This window comes from Anabrus simplex, chromosome 12, assembly GCF_040414725.1.
Source record: "Anabrus simplex isolate iqAnaSimp1 chromosome 12, ASM4041472v1, whole genome shotgun sequence".
Classification (NCBI taxonomy): domain Eukaryota; kingdom Metazoa; phylum Arthropoda; class Insecta; order Orthoptera; family Tettigoniidae; genus Anabrus; species Anabrus simplex.
Genome location: NC_090276.1, coordinates 47,054,598 through 47,074,322, shown reverse-complemented (window position 1 = coordinate 47,074,322; position 19,725 = coordinate 47,054,598). Strand labels below are relative to the sequence as shown.

Genomic DNA, 19,725 nt, shown 5'->3' with positions numbered 1-19,725 from the left:
GGGAGATAGTGGGTTCGAACCCCACTGCCGGCAGCTCTGGAGAAGGTTTTCCGTGGTTTCCCATTTTCACATCAGGCTGTACCTCAATTAAGGCCACGGCCGATTCCTTCCCACTGCTAGCCCTTTCCTATTCCACCGGCGTCATAAGACCTATCTGTGTCGGTGCGACGTAAAACAAATAGCGAAAGAAGAAGAATTTTAAATAAAAATTCAGTGAGAGAAAAGTATTTTGAGTAAATAAAATGTAAACTGTTCTCTGCTCGATGATGATGATGATGATGCTTGTTGTCTAAAGGGGCCTAACATCTAGGTCATCGGCCTCATTGTTCAGGTAACAACACTTCATACGCTGGCCTTACCGTCATAGCAGTAGTGATTCTTACTTGTCAATGTTTAAATGTTAAAGTTCAGATTATCTTGAACAAAAATGTGTTGTGTTGCTATCATATGGCAAATACGACACCGCCTAAAGGATTATTCTATGAAAGAAAATTCATGGGTAAAAATGATTAGCGGCCACTCACGGAGGCCCAGGTTCGATTCCTGGCCCTGCGACGAAATTTCAAAAGTGGTACGAAGGCTGGAACGGCGTCCACTCAGCCTTGGGAGGTCAACTGTGTAGAGGGTGGTATCGATTCCCACCTCAGACATCCTCGAAGTGGTTTCCAATAGTTTCCCAATTCTCCTCCAAGCAAATGCCGGGATGGTAACTAACTTAAGGCCACGGCTGATGCCTTCCCTCTTCCTTGGATATGCCTTCCAATCTTCCCATCCCCGACACAAGGCCCCTGTTCAGCATAGAAGTTGCGACCGCCTGGGCGAGGTACTGGTCATCCTTCCCAGTTGTATCCCCCGACCCACAGTCTCACGCTCCACGATACTACCCTTGAGGTGGTAGAGGTGGGATCCCTCACTGAGTCCGAGAGAAAAGCCAACGCTGGAGGGGTAAACAGAGTAAGAAAAGAGAAAGAAAGAACGAAGGTAAATACCCGACATAGAAACGGAGACGTAGTTTTGTCCTGGTCTACAGAGAATTCGTAAAATGATAGTGTCCCTTTGCTTTTTTCTTCCTGTTCGGAATACAAAAAAGGCACACAGCAATATATATTCGAATATTTCCTAACACAGTTAAAGAAAAGCAAATCAACACACCATTAAAAAACGAATTAGCACATAAATTGAAATCCTTGTTCAGGACGAAGTTACAGCGAGAAATCACTTTGTTCTTGTTTCCATAAAATTTCTGCTCGAAGTACGAAACGGTGCACAAGAATGTCTCAAATTCCAAGATTTGTAAACACAATTTTAAAAAATATAATCACCACACTACACAATAAAAAATAAACTCACTAGCGCACAACTATCAGATTTCATTATCAAGCCAACAAGCACCTCATTGCGAACACATTGCTAACATTTACGACAGCAAAACCAAAAAATAAAACTGGAAATGCGGCAATTTGCGGTATACAGCATCCTGTCAATGGGTAGTAGGCCAGCGCTCCAGCGGCATTATGGTGAAACTTTCCAATTACAGCTTTATGCTGGGCTTGACAAGCGATTGTCAAGGCCGGTATAAGGAGCGCAGCGAGGTATCCAGTCGGCCGTGATCCAGCAGATGAACTTCCATCCAATGTCGCTAGGTGGCATCCCTTGTTATATAACAGACTCTCACATTGAGCGCCAGCGGTCTCTAGCGACTTTGCTGGTTACGTAGGAGCACGGCCGACTGGATTCCTCGCTGCGCTGCAAGGATCTAGCTAGAGCGACGCATCAAGCCGGCCGTGGTAGGAGGAGCCAGGTTGATAAACCTCCATTTAAGCAATGTATAAGAAGCCACGCCTATCTTTACCTCTCCCCGCGCACTCCTCTAGCAACCAAAAATCGCCCCTCGATCAGCCCCACGCACCCCTCTGGCAACACATGTTTCATCCTACCCTCAGGTTGACTCTCTGTTGCAAACTTTTCAGCTCCTGCAGTGAACATTTAAGCTCTTGGAAGGTTTGTCTTGCTAAATGAAAATACAGTAGTTGAGTAATCCAAATTATAAAACTTTACCTAAAATAAACATAAAAAGGTAAGAGGGTAGCGCAAACCTGCAACCTTATGGAGAAACCGCCCCTGATGTGTGTGTAGTGATTCACTGAAACCGGTGCTGTGAAGGATCATCCGAGAGAGGGTCGCCCGCGCAGTGTCAGGACCCCAGCAGCTCAGTGGCGAATCGTGTTCGGAGAAATGCAGTACGGAAGCACAATTCGAGAAGACCAATGTTCAAATATCTGTCGGAGGACCTTGGACTAAGCGATTATCGCCGACGTACAGGGCATTACCTTGACGCACGCCGAAAGAAGATGAGAGTGCTAATATATCGACGTGTCCTGCAGCGTTACGCTCATAATGGTCATCGGAAAATCCTCTTCACCAATAAAGAGTCTTTCAACCGTCAAAACGACAGGGTTTATGCAACAACCTCTCAGGAAGCCGGTAGAAAACTTCCAAAAGCTCTGAGGTTCTATCATCCCTCCTCAGTGATGGTTTGGTAGGGGGTGAGTTATTCTGGCGCCACCCAGCTGCATTTCTTGCAAAAAAGGGATTTAAAACGCACCGCCAGACTGGAGGCTATTGTGAGGAACTTACGTGACACTTCTTTTCTCAAAACCCACCCTGGACTTTCCAGCAGGATTCTGATCCAGCCCACAAGGCAAGGTCAACTCAAGCTTCAGCGTCATGTCCCTGACTTCATTTCGCCTGAAGATCGACTCAGTAACAGTCCAGAAGTGAACCCTTTAGACTACCGACTGTGGTTAGAACTCGAGAGCATCACCTTCAAGAGGAGACACCCAACCATTGAATGTTTAAAGCGTTCCTTGCTGGCAGCAGTGGCGGATTTCCCCCTGGATGGCATGCGTTCCGCCATAGACAAATTAGCCACAATGACTTAGAGCCTGCGTCAGCGAAAAGGGTGATCATTTCGAAATGTGATTGGTGCTGTGTGTAAAAACATCATACTAAAAGCAAATTAAATTATCTCTCATGATAGTTGCGTTTTTCAGTTTCTAAGTTGTAACTGTATTTATGGCAAGAGTAGGATTATACGTCTCCCTGACTTTTTCCACCTTTACTAGCATGTTCTCAAGGTCTTTCTTCACTCTCTGAGACTATTCCATTGCCATCTAAATTTGGTCACCCTAAATTTGAATTGCCAACGGCCGTAGCCGTGTTGAAACACCGGATCCCGTGAGATCTCCGAAGTTAAGCAACATTGGGTGTGGTCAGAAGTTGGATGGGTTGCCACGCGCTGTTGGTGGGGGGTAAGGGAATGGAGGAGCGGAAAGGAACTGGCCACGCCACCGCACGTAAACTCCGGATCAGGAACGCCTCTGCGGAGGTTCGGACCTGCCTTCGGGCAGAATAACCCTTACCTACCTAAATTTGAATTAAGTAACAGTTTAAGTTACATTAGATTGGATATCGTCTTTGATGGTGAACTTAGAGCTTTTACACTAATATTATTTCCTTTAAGTGGAGGAGCGTGGGTTAACAACAGGAACACTGAATAGTTCCTTGTAAGCCTCAAGAGCTACTATCTAGTAAAGTCGATAATGTAGGTGAGTCCATTGTCTTTTAGTTTTACGTCTTATTTGCATAATAATGAATGCACACTGAGGAAACCATGGGGTACGTTTGTGGCAACTGCTGGGAATCCCATGACGACTTTTTAAAAATGAAATCAAACAGTATGATGGTTATGTGTTAATTTCCCTGACAACAAAGCGGAAATATGCAGGAAGAACGTTTGTGGGAAATAAAGTTTTAAAAAAATACCCGCTATGACGTAATTTTTAGTTTCCAGATAGTTCCGTAGTGTATTAGAGTCTCGATTTTTACATAGTCTGGCCATAAATAAATATTGTTTCATTTTTGGGATAAAAATCCGTCTGTACTTTCGAAACCTTATTAGTTAATAATAACGTTTTGGTTTTATGTCCCACTAGCTACAGTACTTTTACGATTTATTAGCACGTAAACGAACTCCTGCGGGACATTGAGGAACCTCGGCGTCTCCGTAAACCGAACAAGTAGTCAATGGGACGTAAAAAACTAATAACATTAACTACGTTTTCTGTTTTCGGAGACGCTGAGAATATTAAGAACCAATTAATTTATTTACAAAATAAATGCCAAATTACTTGAAACGTTAAACATCATTAACTAAAATAAAATTGTTCATTTTTCACAGTTCTAAGGTATTATGTTTAGTTTCACAGTGATGATGACCACTTAATGTCTCCATGCGAAAAAAAATACAATATGAAGCCATTTCATCCCTGCCTCCCCAAAATATTTCACCGTTTCAGGTCTTTTTCCCTTAATCTCGGTTGTTCGCGAAGCCAGCAGAAAGATTTCCTTCTAAGTTAGGAAGATTTTCAAAATATTCCTTCCACTTCTCCAGAGATTTCCTGCGATCTACTATGAGTTTATCACAAAAATATGAATGTTTTAGAATCGAAATAGTTTCTGGACAATGCATGGGAGGACAGTGTTCAATATCCCATTTCAAAGAGGAAGGCCAAATGAAACTGTCTATGACCTCGTTATGCCGTAGTGGAGTAATTCAAGAGAACTGTCAAGTTGAGGTACTAAAATATCCTGATGTGCGGCTAAAAATAATTATTGTAGCTCTGGACTCCGGATTGGCAATACGCACGTCGTGTGAGATGATGTATGATTGGACTCAATAAGTTCTACAATTATAGGGTAAAACAAAATCACGTCCTGGACAGTGGGGTGCGAATGAGTGGGAAGAATATCCCTGTACAATAAATGCCTTCAAAATTATTGAAAACCCATGGTACAGTGGCTTGTGAGAATTCCAAAGATTCGAAAGGCTTGTCGGGAGAGTTTCCAAGTCAAGGTTGCTGAACATCGTGAGGAGAGTTCCGCATTACCGATGCCCCATCCGTACACATCTACTGCCTCAATGGTGGAAAATTATTTGGAACCCAATGCCTTACAGGTGTGTAACTGTGCTTGTATTCAAGAAATTAAATGTGGACAGAAAAATTTCAAACTAATAAGACTAGATACTTCGTTTCGACAATACTTGAACGGAATTTGGACCCGTGACATCAACACAGTCTTGTTCGAATATTTTATAATAAGTAAAGTCCGGATGTGTATGCATTTACAGATTAGAATAATAAAAACTTACTGAAGTGAGTGATAAGTATATACTACCCCGGACAACACTTCTGATATGAGATTTGCATAAACATTAGGCGCTAGCCCTGTTAGAACTCCTAGAACTTACGTTACTCTCGCTGCATTATGGGAAAGCAGGCTAGGTGACACTTCCTACCAGCCAAATTAGTTTGCATTCTAACCTATTAATGCCTAAATATCCGGACTCTAGTTATAACTATACACACTGGAAAAGAGAAATCAAATATTTAGGCACGAATGAACATAGATTTATACTTAAAATGTTTAGAATACTATTCAGAACGTTAAAAGCCATTGGGCAGCAGAGAAAAAAAATGTCGGCATAATTCAGATAAGCTGAAACATGTTCACACTTATTAGTAAGTTATAAATGGAATTTCAACGTAAATGTTTTTCAAGCTTTGTTTGATTATCACTGTATATACCGAGTTTCTTAGAAGTATAATCTGCTACTTTCACGTGATCCTCGAACAACAATATGAGATGAAAAAATGTATCAGTCAGACAAAATGGTCATTTCCATACTGTGCAGACTAAACTTATATTTTGCTAGCTTAAGTACCAGTTCCTCCATCAGATTTATGAACAAGGATTAAATTGGTTTATGACGCGAAGTTAAATGTGAATTATAAACTGACTAAATATGAATCCTAAATCTCCACAGCATGAAAAAGATAGAGACACAGAATATAAATATTATACGACGACTATGACAATGAAAATAGCTGAATAAATAAACTACAGCCCAAAGCAGTTCTCAAATATGCATGTTTAGAATTCTCAACAGTATAAATGTAGCTCCCACACGCTTTTCGCAGAAAAGCGCACTCGTTCTTCAGCTGGCCTATTAATATACAAGCAACGATTTTACAAATATACGGCTTCACGTGACCCCTGAATTTACTCGAAAACTGTTTAAGTTACTAGGAATATGCATATAAGGTTTTTAGTAGAAAATTTAACTTCAGGGATACTTCATTGTTGGATAGAGCCAACCGTTTACCCGTTATTTAAGTTGATGTAGGGCAAAAATCACCCATATTTGGGACATACCCCTGTAAAATACCCTAAACGTTCGAAACGGTGAAACATATCAAAATCAAAAGTATCCCTTGAGTGAATCGGGATTTTATGCTATGTCCTCCCCAAATTTCAGCCCAATCGACCCAGAAGTTTTCAAGCCTATCCGGAACAAACATACAGACATCATCACAATTTTATTAGTAGTACAGATTTATAGAAACTTAACAGCCTGCGGAAGTCATGATGTCAACTGCAGCTTATTCTTTTCCCACATACGACTTATGAAATGGAATTCCCTCTTCGTTAAGCTCTTACCATTCACTATGATTTGTATTCCAACACATTCACTTCCTTTCCCAGTTAGGTTTTATCAGCCCACGTTTACTAGCTAACTTCATTGTAAAGCTTATCATTAGAACTCCCCAGGGTCGGATGAAATACCACACCATCTCGCGCTGAAAATGGCTCTGCGTCACTTTGCAGATAACAACGAAACCTGCAAGATACCTATATTTACATCGGAATGAATGGCATGAGTCCTCAAACCTACCATGGCCTCACGACATTACAGAGTGTACTTGCTGTGGATATGCTGGGCCGTGCCAGTTACTGTCTGCCAAGGTAAGAACAACATTGAGACAAGCCTTCGCTCTTTGAATTAATTCTGTCTCGTATCCACTTAGACTTAACCAGCATTATTGTCAACTCTCCAGACAAGTCGCTAAATTTGGCGGATTCTGGTTGACATTGGTAGCTAAAATTCTCTTCACAGCGACGTGCGACATTTCCAGAGATTTTAATATTTGCATAGAAAAAATTCTAGTGGATTTCGGATTTATCAGCTTTTGGATGTCAGAATTTTGAAATTTTGAAAAAATGTAACTCAGCTCTGATTTTAACTGCCGAAATTATGCCTAAAACCCCCATTCCGACTTGGACGAGAAAGGGATTACTGTAATCTTTCAAATAAATCGATTTCTGGGCGCAAACTTTTGGACACATCTTTCACACGCAATACTGAAATTGACTGTTTACTCACCTCATAATATAAAAATTAAAATTAAAAACTAAAATGCAGCAGTATGTTCCAGTTGAAACAGGACTCAAGCGTATGAATTTCAATGAAAGTACCGTGCAGTCTCACGAATTGCCTGAACTATGTAATTTTTCTGTTGTGAATTCTTGATTTATTGTAAAATTGTTTCCCTCTTTTCTGTACCTTTATATACGTTATGTAGTACTAAAAACCAAACCCCAGGGTGCCAGAGCCCCGAAGGGCCATGGCCTGCCAAGTGACCACTGCTCAAGGCGAAGGCCTGCAGATTACGAGGTGTCGTATGGTCAGCAGGACGGTTCCTCTCGGCCGTTATTCTTGTCTTCTTAGACCGGGGTCGCTACCTCGCCGTCAAATAGCACTCAGATTGAGGTAAATGTTCCTGACCTGGCCGGTAATCGAACCCAGGGCCTCCGAGTAATAGGCAGGCACGCTACCCCCACACTGCGGAGCCACCCGTCTGTAGTATTAATAGACTACTTAAGTGATTTTCTAGTGATATTTGAGCTGATGATTAAGGACTAGTAAACATGTTATGGTTTGGCTCCATGGCTAAATGGTTAGCGTGCTGGCCTTTTTTGGTCACAGGAGTTCCGGGTTCGATTCCCGGCAGGGTAGGGAATTTTAACCATAACTGGTTAATTCCGCTGGCTCGGGGGCTGGGTGTATGTGTCGTCTTCATCATCATTTCATTCTCATCACGACGCGCAGGTCGCGTACTGGCGTCAAATCGAAAGACCTGCATCTGGCGAGCCGAACTTGTCCTCGGACACTCCCGGCACTAAAAGTCATACGCCATTTCATTTGAACATGTTCTGTTGGTAACATTGTTTACCAGACTTTTCATATTATAATAGATTTCTCGTTTTCGATGTGGAAAAATTGTCAAACGTCCTTTGTTTCATATTGTGAAGAAACGTTGTACTTTCTTCTTCATTTTCTTCGTCTTTTTAAATTGGTTTTCCCTCAGCCTCAGGGAGGGATCCCACCTCTACCGTCTCAAGGGCAGTGTTCTGGAGCGTGAGACAACTCCTATGTGAACAGAAGCCTTGTGGAGAGACGGGAAGATTGGAAGGGATAGAAAAGGAAGAGGGAAGGAAGCGGCCGCGGACTTAAGTTAGGTACCATCCCGGCATTTGCCTGGAGGAGAAGTGGGAAACCACGGAAAAACACTTCGAGGATAGCTGAGGTGAGAATTGAATCCCTCTCTACTCACTTGACCTCCCGAGGCTAAGAGGACCCTCATACCACTTTTCAAATTTCAAGGAAGAGCCAAAAATCGAACCCGGGTCTCCTGGGGTGGGAGCTAATCACACTAACCACTACACCACAGACGAGGACTATGGTTGCGTTTAAAAAGGTCATTTCATACATTTTAATATGTTAAAAAATTTAGCAATTATGTTCTCCCCCAACTTAAGTTTTCTCACATAAAGTTTCAAAATAATCTAAAATATATCCACAATTTTGCTGTAACAATTTCTATGAAGAATTGTGTTTATTTTGAGATATCTTTAGGATGCCAAATAGCCAGAATTTTGAGTCATATGAGGAGCAAGTAGTTCTAATTTGTAAGTGAAGACCTTTCATAGAATGCAGACTAGCACAGGCAAGGGAAGCCTTTCTTAAGAAAATAAATTTGCTTACTTCGAACTTTGATATAGGAATTAGAAAGATGTTTTTGGATACTTTCCTCCGGAGCATGGCATTGTATAGAATTGAAATATAGATGCTAAATATCTGAGAAAGGAAGAGAATGTGGTGTTACAGAAGAATGCTGAAAGTGAGATCGGTGGATCAAATCACGAATACTGAATCGAATTGGCGAGAGGAGAAGATACAATTATAGGACATATCTTAAGATGCCCAGGACTTGTTCAGTTAATTTTTGAGGGAAGTGTAGGTGGTAAGAACGGTAGGGGTAGACCAAGGTGTCATATGACAAAGAAATTAAAGCAGATGTGGCATGTAGTAGTTACGTACAGAGAAATTAAAAAGTTAGGACATGATTAGGGTGACACCGAGGGCTGCATCAAACCAGTCAATGCATTGATGATAAAAACAACAACACTTCGAAGAGAATGCATAATTTATTGCAATGAGAAGGACCTAATCAATGGTCTCTGACAAGTAGAAAAAATTACGGTGCTAACAGTTCACGACATATACTGTCATTGGTGATACGGTAATCGCCAGAAGTCCTTACACCCACGTGTGTCTCATGCTTTATCTGTCGTCAGGTGACCAAATGGGCTGAGTTCGCTATTACTTCCGCTTGAATTATTTGTTTTAGGAACAAGTTAAGCCATTTTCTGACCATTTTCAAAGTATTTGTATATTCCTTCACCATTTTAAACATAAAAGCACAAGTCAGATTATTATCGAGAGTTATAGACCACAATGCAGGTGCCACATAATTAGATCCAAGAATGTTAGGTAGTGATAGGTTAGAAAATGAAAAAAGTGAAAATCTACAGCCTGTTTCCATTCCGGGTCAGGAATGGACTGAATGAAGCCCCCATCTAGCGGCGAGGATAAGAACTGTGCCGGCTGCCGAAGCCTGTCGCACTCTTTTGGGGCAATGATTGATGACTGACAGATGAAATAAACGATATTGGAGAGTGTTGCTGGAATGAAATACTACAATCGGAATACACGGAGAAAAACCTGTCCTGCCTCCGCTTTGTGCAGCACAAATCTCCCATGGAGTGACCGAAATTTGAACCACGGAACCGAGCGGTGAGAGACAGGTGACTAATAGGTTAGGATGCAAACCAATTTTGTTATTAGGAAGTGTCGTCCACCCGTTTTCCCGTAGTGTAGAGACAGTAACATAAATTCTAGGAGTTCTGATGGGCCGCACGCCTAAGCTCTATGCAATACTCATAGCTTAGCCGTTGTGCGGGCTAGACTATACCTGTTACTCGCTTCAGTAAGTATGAATTCTCGCCTATTACTGCACAATAATACATGCTGTACGACGACTGGGTATTATGAACTTGGTTTTCTTTAAATTCATTTTGAGACTCCAGTTTTTCTTTACAAGCTCTGCTAACACTTTCCAGTAAAGACTGCCGGCCTCTGCGCAATCAACGAGGATTACGGAGTCATCTGCGTAATGAATATTGTTAATGCGGATGTCTTCTGTAGATCGTAACCATATAGCTCATTCCACGTTAAAAAAAAAGTATTGCTCTTATGGACTTACAAGGAGTGAACACACCCCCTCTGAGACACCCATAATTTCCCGTGATTAAGGGATATAATACTGTACTTCATAATGCATTATGAAAGAGAGATGAAAAGGAAGAGGCATTTTTGACCGAGAGTTATTACAATAACTACATAACATTTTATTTTTCATAAATATATCCGTAGGGAGGAAGCACAATGGAAGGAACAGCCATAGCTTCGTTGTCTTCCTTCATTTTCCTTCTGTGTTGCTCTGCCTCTGGTACAGGCATCGTACAGGCCCTCACTGTGAAACGCCGACAGCTCACTGCTGTAGTGAAGTCATCTATAGTATTTATGTGTTTCGAGTATGTTTTTAGGCTTTAAAGCAGTGCGTACTTGTCTTGTACTGAGTAAGAGTTGATTGTATATTGCATAGTATTTGTACGTGTTCTATGATTTACGTACTGTACAGAAGTTGTTACTGAAGGTTTAGGTGTTGTGGTGTGCAGCGATACGCCATGGCATAAATTTTAATGATAAAAAATTGTTATTTTATTTGTGTTTGGTTTTGTTATGTAGCTGTTCTTTCTTAAGCGCATTATAATTTTACAACTTTCTTTTTACGACCGCATTTCATTTTTACTATTTTGTGAGTGTTACTACAGCACAGTAGTACCCTGCGTTGCCTGAGGAAATGTATTAAATGAATTCCTCACCCCTCGAGCCCATAAAAATATTAATTTTCTATTTTCTCCCCCAATTTGCCATACAATTCAATGCTGAGGTTTTTTTAGGTGCCGTAGTTTACCTCTGATTCTGTGCTAACCAAAAATTGCCCCTGTAAACCCTCCGCCCCCTTTAGTTCATAAAAATAATTTGCAGCTTAGTTTCTTTCGCTTTTTATCTTGAATTTAAATACTGAATTTCACAAATTTATGTGCCGCAGTTTTCCCGTGATGGTGTAGAGCAGAGCCGTTGTATATGGCAAACTTGTTGTCATAAGAGCAGTACTGTATTCTTAATATGGAGTGAGCTACAGCAATCATTGACACTCGTTGCTATATCTTAAGCTCCACTGCTCAGTGATGAGGTTGCTTTGTTTCAGATAACACCTGTTTGTGGCCGGAGACATGTCAGAGGATAAGTCAATGTCCACACGCTCGTCAGAGATTAAGGGATGGGCTAAGCATCAATGTGTGTGGCTTCGAGGAAATGCAACCTACTGTGTGTTGTTCAAACGGAGTAGTCTACGGTGATGGACCCAGCCAAACAGGAAGTTCGAGGCAAGGCTCTACAGAGGAGAACATCAACACTTCAACTAGCTCCAAGAGTGAAGAAAGTGAGTATAAATATTAATCTCATGAACCCCGAGGCTGCGTAACTGGTGTAGTGATGGTGGTAGTTATTATTTTTAGAAGAAGTACACTCGAGAACCATCCCTATTAGGATTAATTAGGAGGGAAATGGAATAGGTCTAATACTTTGAAGAATGAAAGCATCAGAAAACAAAGGGAAGGGCCACGAAGGATATGAAAATTAAATACTCCCTAGCTCTCGTGAAACTGATACCGTCCGAGGCGGAAAAGAACAAGAGTTGACAAAGAGTAGTCAAGGGAGGTCAAATGGCCTGTATCGCGATTGATCTGTCTAAGGCATTTGATAGGGTAGATCATGTAGACTAGTGGAAAAAAGTGAAATTGGACTAGACAAAGGAGTTGTAGAAAATATAACGCTGAGAATGAGTAGGTGAAACATTATCTGATCCTGTATTCATCAAGAGGGGAATTCCTCAGGGCACTGTCATCGGACCTCTAAATTTTCGTATATATATATATATATATATATATATATATATATATATATAATTGGTATAGTAAAGAAGCCGAATAAAAGAGAAGGCTTTTTGCGGAGGATGGTATTTTATATGGAGTGCCGGGCTGAGTGACTCAGACGGTTGAGGCGCTGGCCTTCTGACCCCAACGTGACAGGTTCGATCCTGGCTCAGTCCGGTGGTATTTGGAGGTGCTCAAGTACGTCAGCCTCGTGTCGCTATATTTACTGGCACGTAAATGAACTTCTGCGGGACTAAATTCTGACACCTTGGCGTCTCCGAAAACTGTAAAAGTCAGGTTGTGAGTTTCACTAAGTCCTCTAAGTTTAAATTACTGCATTGATGGGGTGCAGGTTCCTTATGGGGATCACTGTAAGTACCGAGGTTTTAATATAAGGAAAGATCTTCATTGGGGTAATCACATGAACGGGATTGGAAATAAAGGGTACAGGTCTTTGAACATTGTTATGAGGGTATTTAAGGGCTGTAGTAAGGATGTGAAGGAGAGGGCATATAAGTCTCTGGTAAGACCTAACCTAGAGTATGGTTCCAGTGTATGGGACCCTCACCAGGATCACTTGATTCGAAAACTGAAATATGAAAAGAAAACAGCTCAATTTGTTCTGGGTGATTTGCGACAAAAGAGTAGCGTTACGAAAATGTTGCAAAGTTTGAACTGGGAAGACTTGGGAGTAAGGAGACGAGCTGTTCGACTAAGTGGAATATTTCAAGCCGTCAATGAAGAGATGGCGTGGAATCAGTTTAGTAGACGAGTAAGTTTGGATGGAAAGATCAAGTATTATGCGCACAATTTTTAGTTATAGATTTTTGTACTGGGTCGAGGAGTAAGGAGGGAGCACTAGCGGTTCCGGTAATACTGCCAATCGAATGGAAATGAAATCTGAATCGAATCGATAATATGATCGATCGATATTAATTTTCTAAACCTTTATTATCTTAAGCTAACAACTGTGGGGCAGACACATTATATAACATTTCTCGATGCGAATTTTGTTCCTAGCATGAATTCTATAATTTGGCTTTGCTGTGTAAACAACAGCAGTACTAGTGCGTAAAGTGTACGCCAGATGTCGCACAGCAAAGCATAAGCGATTCGTACTTTGTGTTTCAAAGGTTGCGAATACGAATCTGGAAGATAACCGAGGTCGACCGATTCAGCACTAGGGTGTCCATCTATCACTAAAACGTGCGCGTACCATACGTTGGAATTCCAGAGAACAAAGTGGGACAAGAAGTCGTTTATAGGAAGAGGAGTTAGGGATTGGAATAATTTATCGAGAGAGACGTTTATATATTTCAAAATTATTTTAAATTATTTAAGAGAAGACGAGGTAAACTGGGGCTGCCTGGCCGAGGCAGTAAAGGCGTGCCCGGTTCACCCGTAATGACGTGGGTTCGATTCCCCGTCAGGAAGTCATAAAATTTAAGAAATGAGATTTCCACTACCGCAGGTGCACATGGCCCTGAGGTTCACTCAGCCTACACCAAAATGAGTACCAGGTTAATTCCTTGAGGGCAACGGCGGCCGGGCGTTGAGCTAACCACTCTACCCCATCATGTTAGGACCTACCACAATGAAACTGATAGGCCAACCACGCTCTGCTACAGCTTACTGGAGTTTGCCGTAAACTTCGGCGGGTAGGTGGAGCAGTGCACTCGAACTGCTCATGAGTTTCGTTTTCTTTTCTAATCACATCAGACAACAGACATTTCCCCAAGCTCGACGGCTTCAAAAACACAAGTTTTTATGCCGTCCCGGAAGTTCTCCTCCTCAAATAACTCGTGAACGTTTAAAGATATCGACATTTTGTTTCACTTTCAGTAATGGTACCACAGGGCCAATAATTGGACTTACAGAACTGTTCCATGGCGTTAATATTTTCTGAGATAATGGTACTAACTTTACTTTTTTAAACAGTACCATACTATGTTGTACACATGGCCTTAAATCTACAAATACTACAAATTCAGCACCGTGATTATTTTGAAAATCAGACAATTACTTCTAGAGAAAATATGATGTATTCAACCGTGCTTCATTTGCCAACTGAGGACTGCCCTGTTCGATTAGCGCTACGTATGAAACATGGGCTATCTGTTGACATACAGACTTGCTAGATAGGTATTCTCTCTACTGTGCTCATAAATACACTATGATAAAATGTATCTCCATAGGTAGCAGGTAAATGAAAAGTGGTTATAGACCTTGAGCTATAGCAGATAACATAGACCTGTGAACGTGATCCACTACACAACTTAAACGATATTTTGTTACAGATAATTCCGTGACAGCGTATGTGATATACCTGTGACGGAATAATATCGGTGACAAAGTAGCAGGCTATGATTTATTGACCATATCCAATCATACCACCCTCTGCTGTCCATTTCTCAACGTCTCGAAATGTTTTCCAGTCGCTCATAATCCTATAACTTATTTATTACTTTATACAATGGAACATTATCTGCCAAAAAGCTTTAGCTATGCTTCCGGTTCTTTACTCAAATCATTGATATATATCAGGAAACATGAAGGTCCAATTATAGAGCCTTGCGGAACCCCTCTCTTAAGCATTACAGGATCAAACAAAGCTTCACCTACTCTCTCCATATTCCTTTCTGGTTGATATATATTTGATGCACTCGCTCTGAACTATTAAAACATGAATGAAACTTGTCGTTTCAGTGTGCAAACTCTACGGCCGGTCAGTGTTCCGTGTACAAGAAGCTGTTACCGACGGAGCAGAACCTGAAAATGCCTCACTGTGTGGGTTACCTGAAGCCGTACCTCTCATCGTGGGTGGAGAGAAGGCACTACCGAGAGAGTTCCCTCATATGGTGAGTACAGCTGAGTTACTACAGGAAGACGCAGCTGGTGCTGCCACGCAGGTGGCCTGTGGGAATGTTTGCTTTGTTCCCAAGTTGCGGAGATAGAGTGCGCGGTCAGGCAGCGCAGCGAGCATGGTTAGCGGTAAGCGTATGGAATGAATGTTTAGTATACGAGTATCTCAGACGGTAGAGATCTGGCCTTCTGACGCCAATTTGGCAGGTTCGACCCTAATTCAGTGCGGTGGTATTTGAAGGTGCTCAAATACGTCAGCCTAGTATCAGTAGATTTACTGGTACGTAAAAGAACTCTTGCGAGACAAAATTCCGGCACCGTAGTGTTTAAGCAAACCGTCAAAAATAGTTAGTGGGAGGTAAAAACCATAACATTATTATAATTATGAATGTTTATTTCATGAGTGGCGTTCTCGTTACGATGGTAAAGGGAAGAGCTAGGAGTGGGAAGGAAGCGACTGTGGTCTTCATTAAAATGCAGCTCCAGTATTTGCCAGGAGTGAAAATAGCAAACAATGAGAAACAATTTTCAGGGCGTCAAGACTGGGGTTCGAACCAACTACCTCCCGAATGCAAGCTCACAGCTATGTGATGTAACGATGGACATTTTTTCAAATACTGCGTTAATGAAAAGTAAGATATATATTTGTTTTCAACTTCATTCATTATTAACAATTAACTAATAATTTAGGACCTACCGTAATGAAAATGATAACCCGACCACGCTCTGCTACAGCTTACTAGCGAGTCTAGCCATGCATTCCAGATAATCTGTTCCCTTGACGTCCACTGCATAGTGCTGTAACTTTCCGCTGGTTCTGTCTCCGCAGCTGCCTTTATGGATCAGTGGTGTTAAATTAAAATACTTGCGCACTGTAGCTGAGCCCATGCAATTAGTATTATTATTACGATGATTAATACCAAATGATAGGGGGAGTGAAGGAAAGTTCAGTGTGAGGAGTAAGAAGTGAAAGAAAACTTAAATCGAGATGGAAATTAAATGAGAACTTTGAGCATGTCAATGCATGTTTAATGTCATTACTTTCTTTCTGTTTAGGTAGACATGAGGATGTACTTCAAAAATTAGGGTGAAATGTCGGGATGTTAATTAGTCTATTGGTAAAACGTAATTTTCTCTATCACTTCCAGGCTGCTGTGGGATATGGTCGAGAAAATCATATTACATGGTTGTGCGGTGGATCACTTGTCAGTGAGTGGTACGTCCTAACAGCCGCTCACTGTGTGGACGACACAAGGCCGAGGTCGTTCGGAGGACTGTGAGTATAGAGTGCACACGTTATTGCTTGTTCTTTTACGGAGAAGTGATGTCTAAGACCATCTCATCTAAGACACTGTGTGAAGTGTTATTACTAGAGCACGGAATGTTAGGCAGTAATATGTTAGAATGCAAACTAATTTGGTTAGTAGGACGTGTTGGTCTACCCGCTCTTCCATAATGTAGCAAGAGTAACATAAATTCCAGGGGTTGTATTATACCGTACCCCTAAGGTTTATGCAAATCTCATTGCATAACTGTTCTGCGGGTGGTGTTTACTTGTTACTCGCTTCAGTAAGTTCGCATTCTAAACTATTAATGCCTAAAAATCCACGCTCTATATTATTGCATCCACATTGCCGTTACAATTGTATATCCCTGATATCCAGATATGGGGAAAAATAACACATTGTTCAAAAATAAGAAACTTGGTCACTTTATTGTATGTTCATTTCTCTATGACAGTGGCAGCTCGAGAGTTTTGAGAATAGGGGTTTAATATCAAAGCTAACAACAACATATCGTCGTTGCGCCTAAGAAAACCGCATGTTTGGAGATATACCTACCCGCAGCACGTACATTAAGAAGACGGAGAATTCCTCAAATACTTTTGGCACCGATTTACTATCCGCTACACAAAGTTAATAATATTATAAGGGAATATAAATGATGCAAAACTTACGTGAAGTTCCTTTGAAACGAGAGACGTGTTCACTGCAATACCCAGGATCCATCAGTCTGCCCTCAGAAGTACATTTACGTATAATGTAATAAAATGTACCACACGCCATTCTCAATTGCTTCAGCAGCTACTAGCATTGCCACTGGCTGATATATAATCGGACATGACGTCATTCCCAGCAATCAAGAGAAACAAATTTCCTTACGGAACAGCGCAGAATAAAAGAGTAAATACAACCTGTAAAGAAAACAATGTAGAAAAAGTGCTACAGCCTTTATCTCGACTCCCTGACTATCCAGAGCAATTTATTACTTTGGCACTATCTGGCATACTTAATTAGTTTAGCTTTTCACCACTATCCAACATAGAATGCGCTGCTATCAATGTACGGAATGCTAGCGGGGCACTCCCCCCAGTTCCCAGTTCAAAGGTTTTGTCGATAGTCGGACCTAACGAATCCACACCAATGGCTTCCTCACCAAACGCCACGCTTAATTAATTCACAGCTTCACCACCATCCAACATAGAATTCACTGCTATCAATATAGGGAATGCCGGAGGAGTAACCTTGAGTTGACTCGAGTACAATGGTTTTGTCGATAATCGGGCCTAAGAAATCCAGACAAATGCTTTCTCACTATCCTCTGTACTTAAGTACAATCATTCAGCGTTTAAACCGAGTGAGTTGGCTGTGCGGTTAGGGGCGCTCAGCTGTGAGCTTGCATTCGGGAGATAGTCGGTTGGAACCCCACTTTCGGTAGCCGTGAGAATGGTTTTCCGTGGTTTTCCATTTTCACACCAGGCAAATGCTGGGGCTGTATCTTAATTAAAACCACGGTCACTTCCTTCTCACTCCTAGCCCTTTCCTATGCCAACGTCGTCGTAAGACCTATCTGTGTCGATACGACGTAAAGTGGATTGAATTATTATTATTATTATATTATTATTAAAAGGGAACATATATCACTCCTACTATTTTCTAAGATGAGCCTGTCCGACATTATTGACAGGGGGAGAGCTAACTGGGTGCGTGTCGGTGACTTTAACCTCAATTCAGCGGCTGATGGTGTAGTACCCCAGCAGTTCCGAGTGGTCCAGTGGATCATTCACCCCGACTACAGGGAGCCACAGAAGTACAACGACATCGGACTCCTCAGGTTGGATCGAAAAGCCGTCTTCACCGAGTACGTGAGGCCTGCTTGTCTGCACCATTGGACGAGCGTTCCAGGGGGGCGCGCTATTGCCACAGGCTGGGGACAAACCAGTCCAAGTAAGTAAGAAGTAGAGCCCGGATTTTTATGCATTAATAGGTTAGTATGCAAACTTACAGAAGCGAGCAGGAAGTATAGTCTACCTTCACAACGATTATGCTATGGGGTTTGCATAAACATTAGGGGTACAGCCCATCAGAACCCCTATAATTTATGTTACTCTTGCTACATTATGGAAGAGCGGGTGGTCGACACTTTTTAGTAAATTACAGTAGTTTGCAATCTAACCTGTTATTGCATAAAATTCCGGGCTTTAGTAAGAAGGGAAGTTTATGTTTATACAGAATGTAATTGAAATATGGTACGTCCCCCTAGTAGGTGATAATACAGACTATTCCTAGCAATCTACGCGAAGGAATTGTCAGCTATTTTAAATTTATTAAATAGTCAAAGTTTTTAGATTGGCAGTAACTCTTCAGGCAGCCATGCCAGATAAAGTCTGCTGTAGCCGTTGGGGCGCGGCAGGGTCGGCGAGAGAAAGTGGTTGTGAAATCCATCTTCATTGGGGAAATCACATACGCGGGATTGTAAATAAAGATTGCAGACCTCTTCATATAATTACAAGAGTATTTAGGAGTTGTAACAGTTATGTTATTGTTCTATGTCCCACTAACTACTTTTACAGTTTTCGGAGATGTCGAGGTGTCGGAATTTTGTTCCACAAGAGTTATTTTACGTGCCAGTAAATCTACGTACACGAGGCTGACGTATTTGAACACGTTCAAATACCACCGGACTGAGTGAGGATCGAACCTGCGAAGTTGGGTTCAGAAGGCCAGCGCTTCAACCGTCTGAGCCACTCAGCCCGGCACCAGCAGCTCAAATGACGGTCTTATTTCAATTACACTTTGTACTACCGTTTATTCCTTGTCCTAAACCAGTCCGCAACTCACGTTGGTCTAGACTGTAGAAGTATAATTCTCCTTCTTCTTGTTTTCTCTGTGAAACTTTCAACGTGACTTTCCACCCCGTTAAACATCATACCGTTGTCTGCTATCGATCTCACAACTTTGCCGATGTCTTCTGGCATTTAATCACAGTACTGTAACTTATTTATTATTCCATACAGTCTAACATCGTCCGCGAATAGCATTATGTGGGATTCCAGTTCCCTACTCATATCATTTATATAAAGGAAAATTCAGAGGTCCAACAATACTGCCTTGTGGGACCCCGCTCTTAATTGTTATAGAATAAGATAACGCTTCACCTACTCTAATTCTCTCAGCTCTATTTTCCATAAATATAGCCCCCCTATTCGTCACTTTTTTGTCTATTCCATAGCCCTTTTCTTCAATAAACTTCCATGATCTACCCTGTCAAAGACCT

General features: G+C 41.5%; 2 protein-coding genes across 5 annotated transcripts in view; one reads left to right on the top strand and one right to left on the bottom strand.

Annotated features, from left to right (window-relative positions):
* LOC136884021 (uncharacterized) overlaps positions 1-19,725 on the bottom strand; it is a 303,309-nt gene that overhangs the window by 40,606 nt on the left and 242,978 nt on the right. The window contains exon 1 of one of the 2 annotated variants that reach the window (XM_067156025.2): positions 2,097-2,192. The exons of the other annotated variant lie outside the window; for it this stretch is intronic. Coding sequence (XP_067012126.1) covers positions 2,097-2,169 — 73 coding nt within the window. The 5' untranslated portion in view covers positions 2,170-2,192. Of the gene's footprint in view, positions 1-2,096; positions 2,193-19,725 lie in introns of those variants that run through there. 2 annotated transcript variants of the gene reach the window in all.
* LOC136884020 (serine protease snake) overlaps positions 1-19,725 on the top strand; it is a 41,640-nt gene that overhangs the window by 16,813 nt on the left and 5,102 nt on the right. The window contains exons 1-5 of one of the 3 annotated variants that reach the window (XM_067156022.2): positions 6,737-6,867; positions 11,580-11,813; positions 15,013-15,164; positions 16,317-16,444; positions 18,136-18,395. In XM_067156022.2, the coding sequence (XP_067012123.2) occupies positions 6,798-6,867; positions 11,580-11,813; positions 15,013-15,164; positions 16,317-16,444; positions 18,136-18,395 (844 nt within the window). In that variant the 5' untranslated portion in view covers positions 6,737-6,797. Of the gene's footprint in view, positions 1-6,736; positions 6,868-11,579; positions 11,814-15,012; positions 15,165-16,316; positions 16,445-18,135; positions 18,396-19,725 lie in introns of those variants that run through there. The other 2 variants (XM_067156021.2, XM_067156024.2) reach the window with 2 other exon arrangements.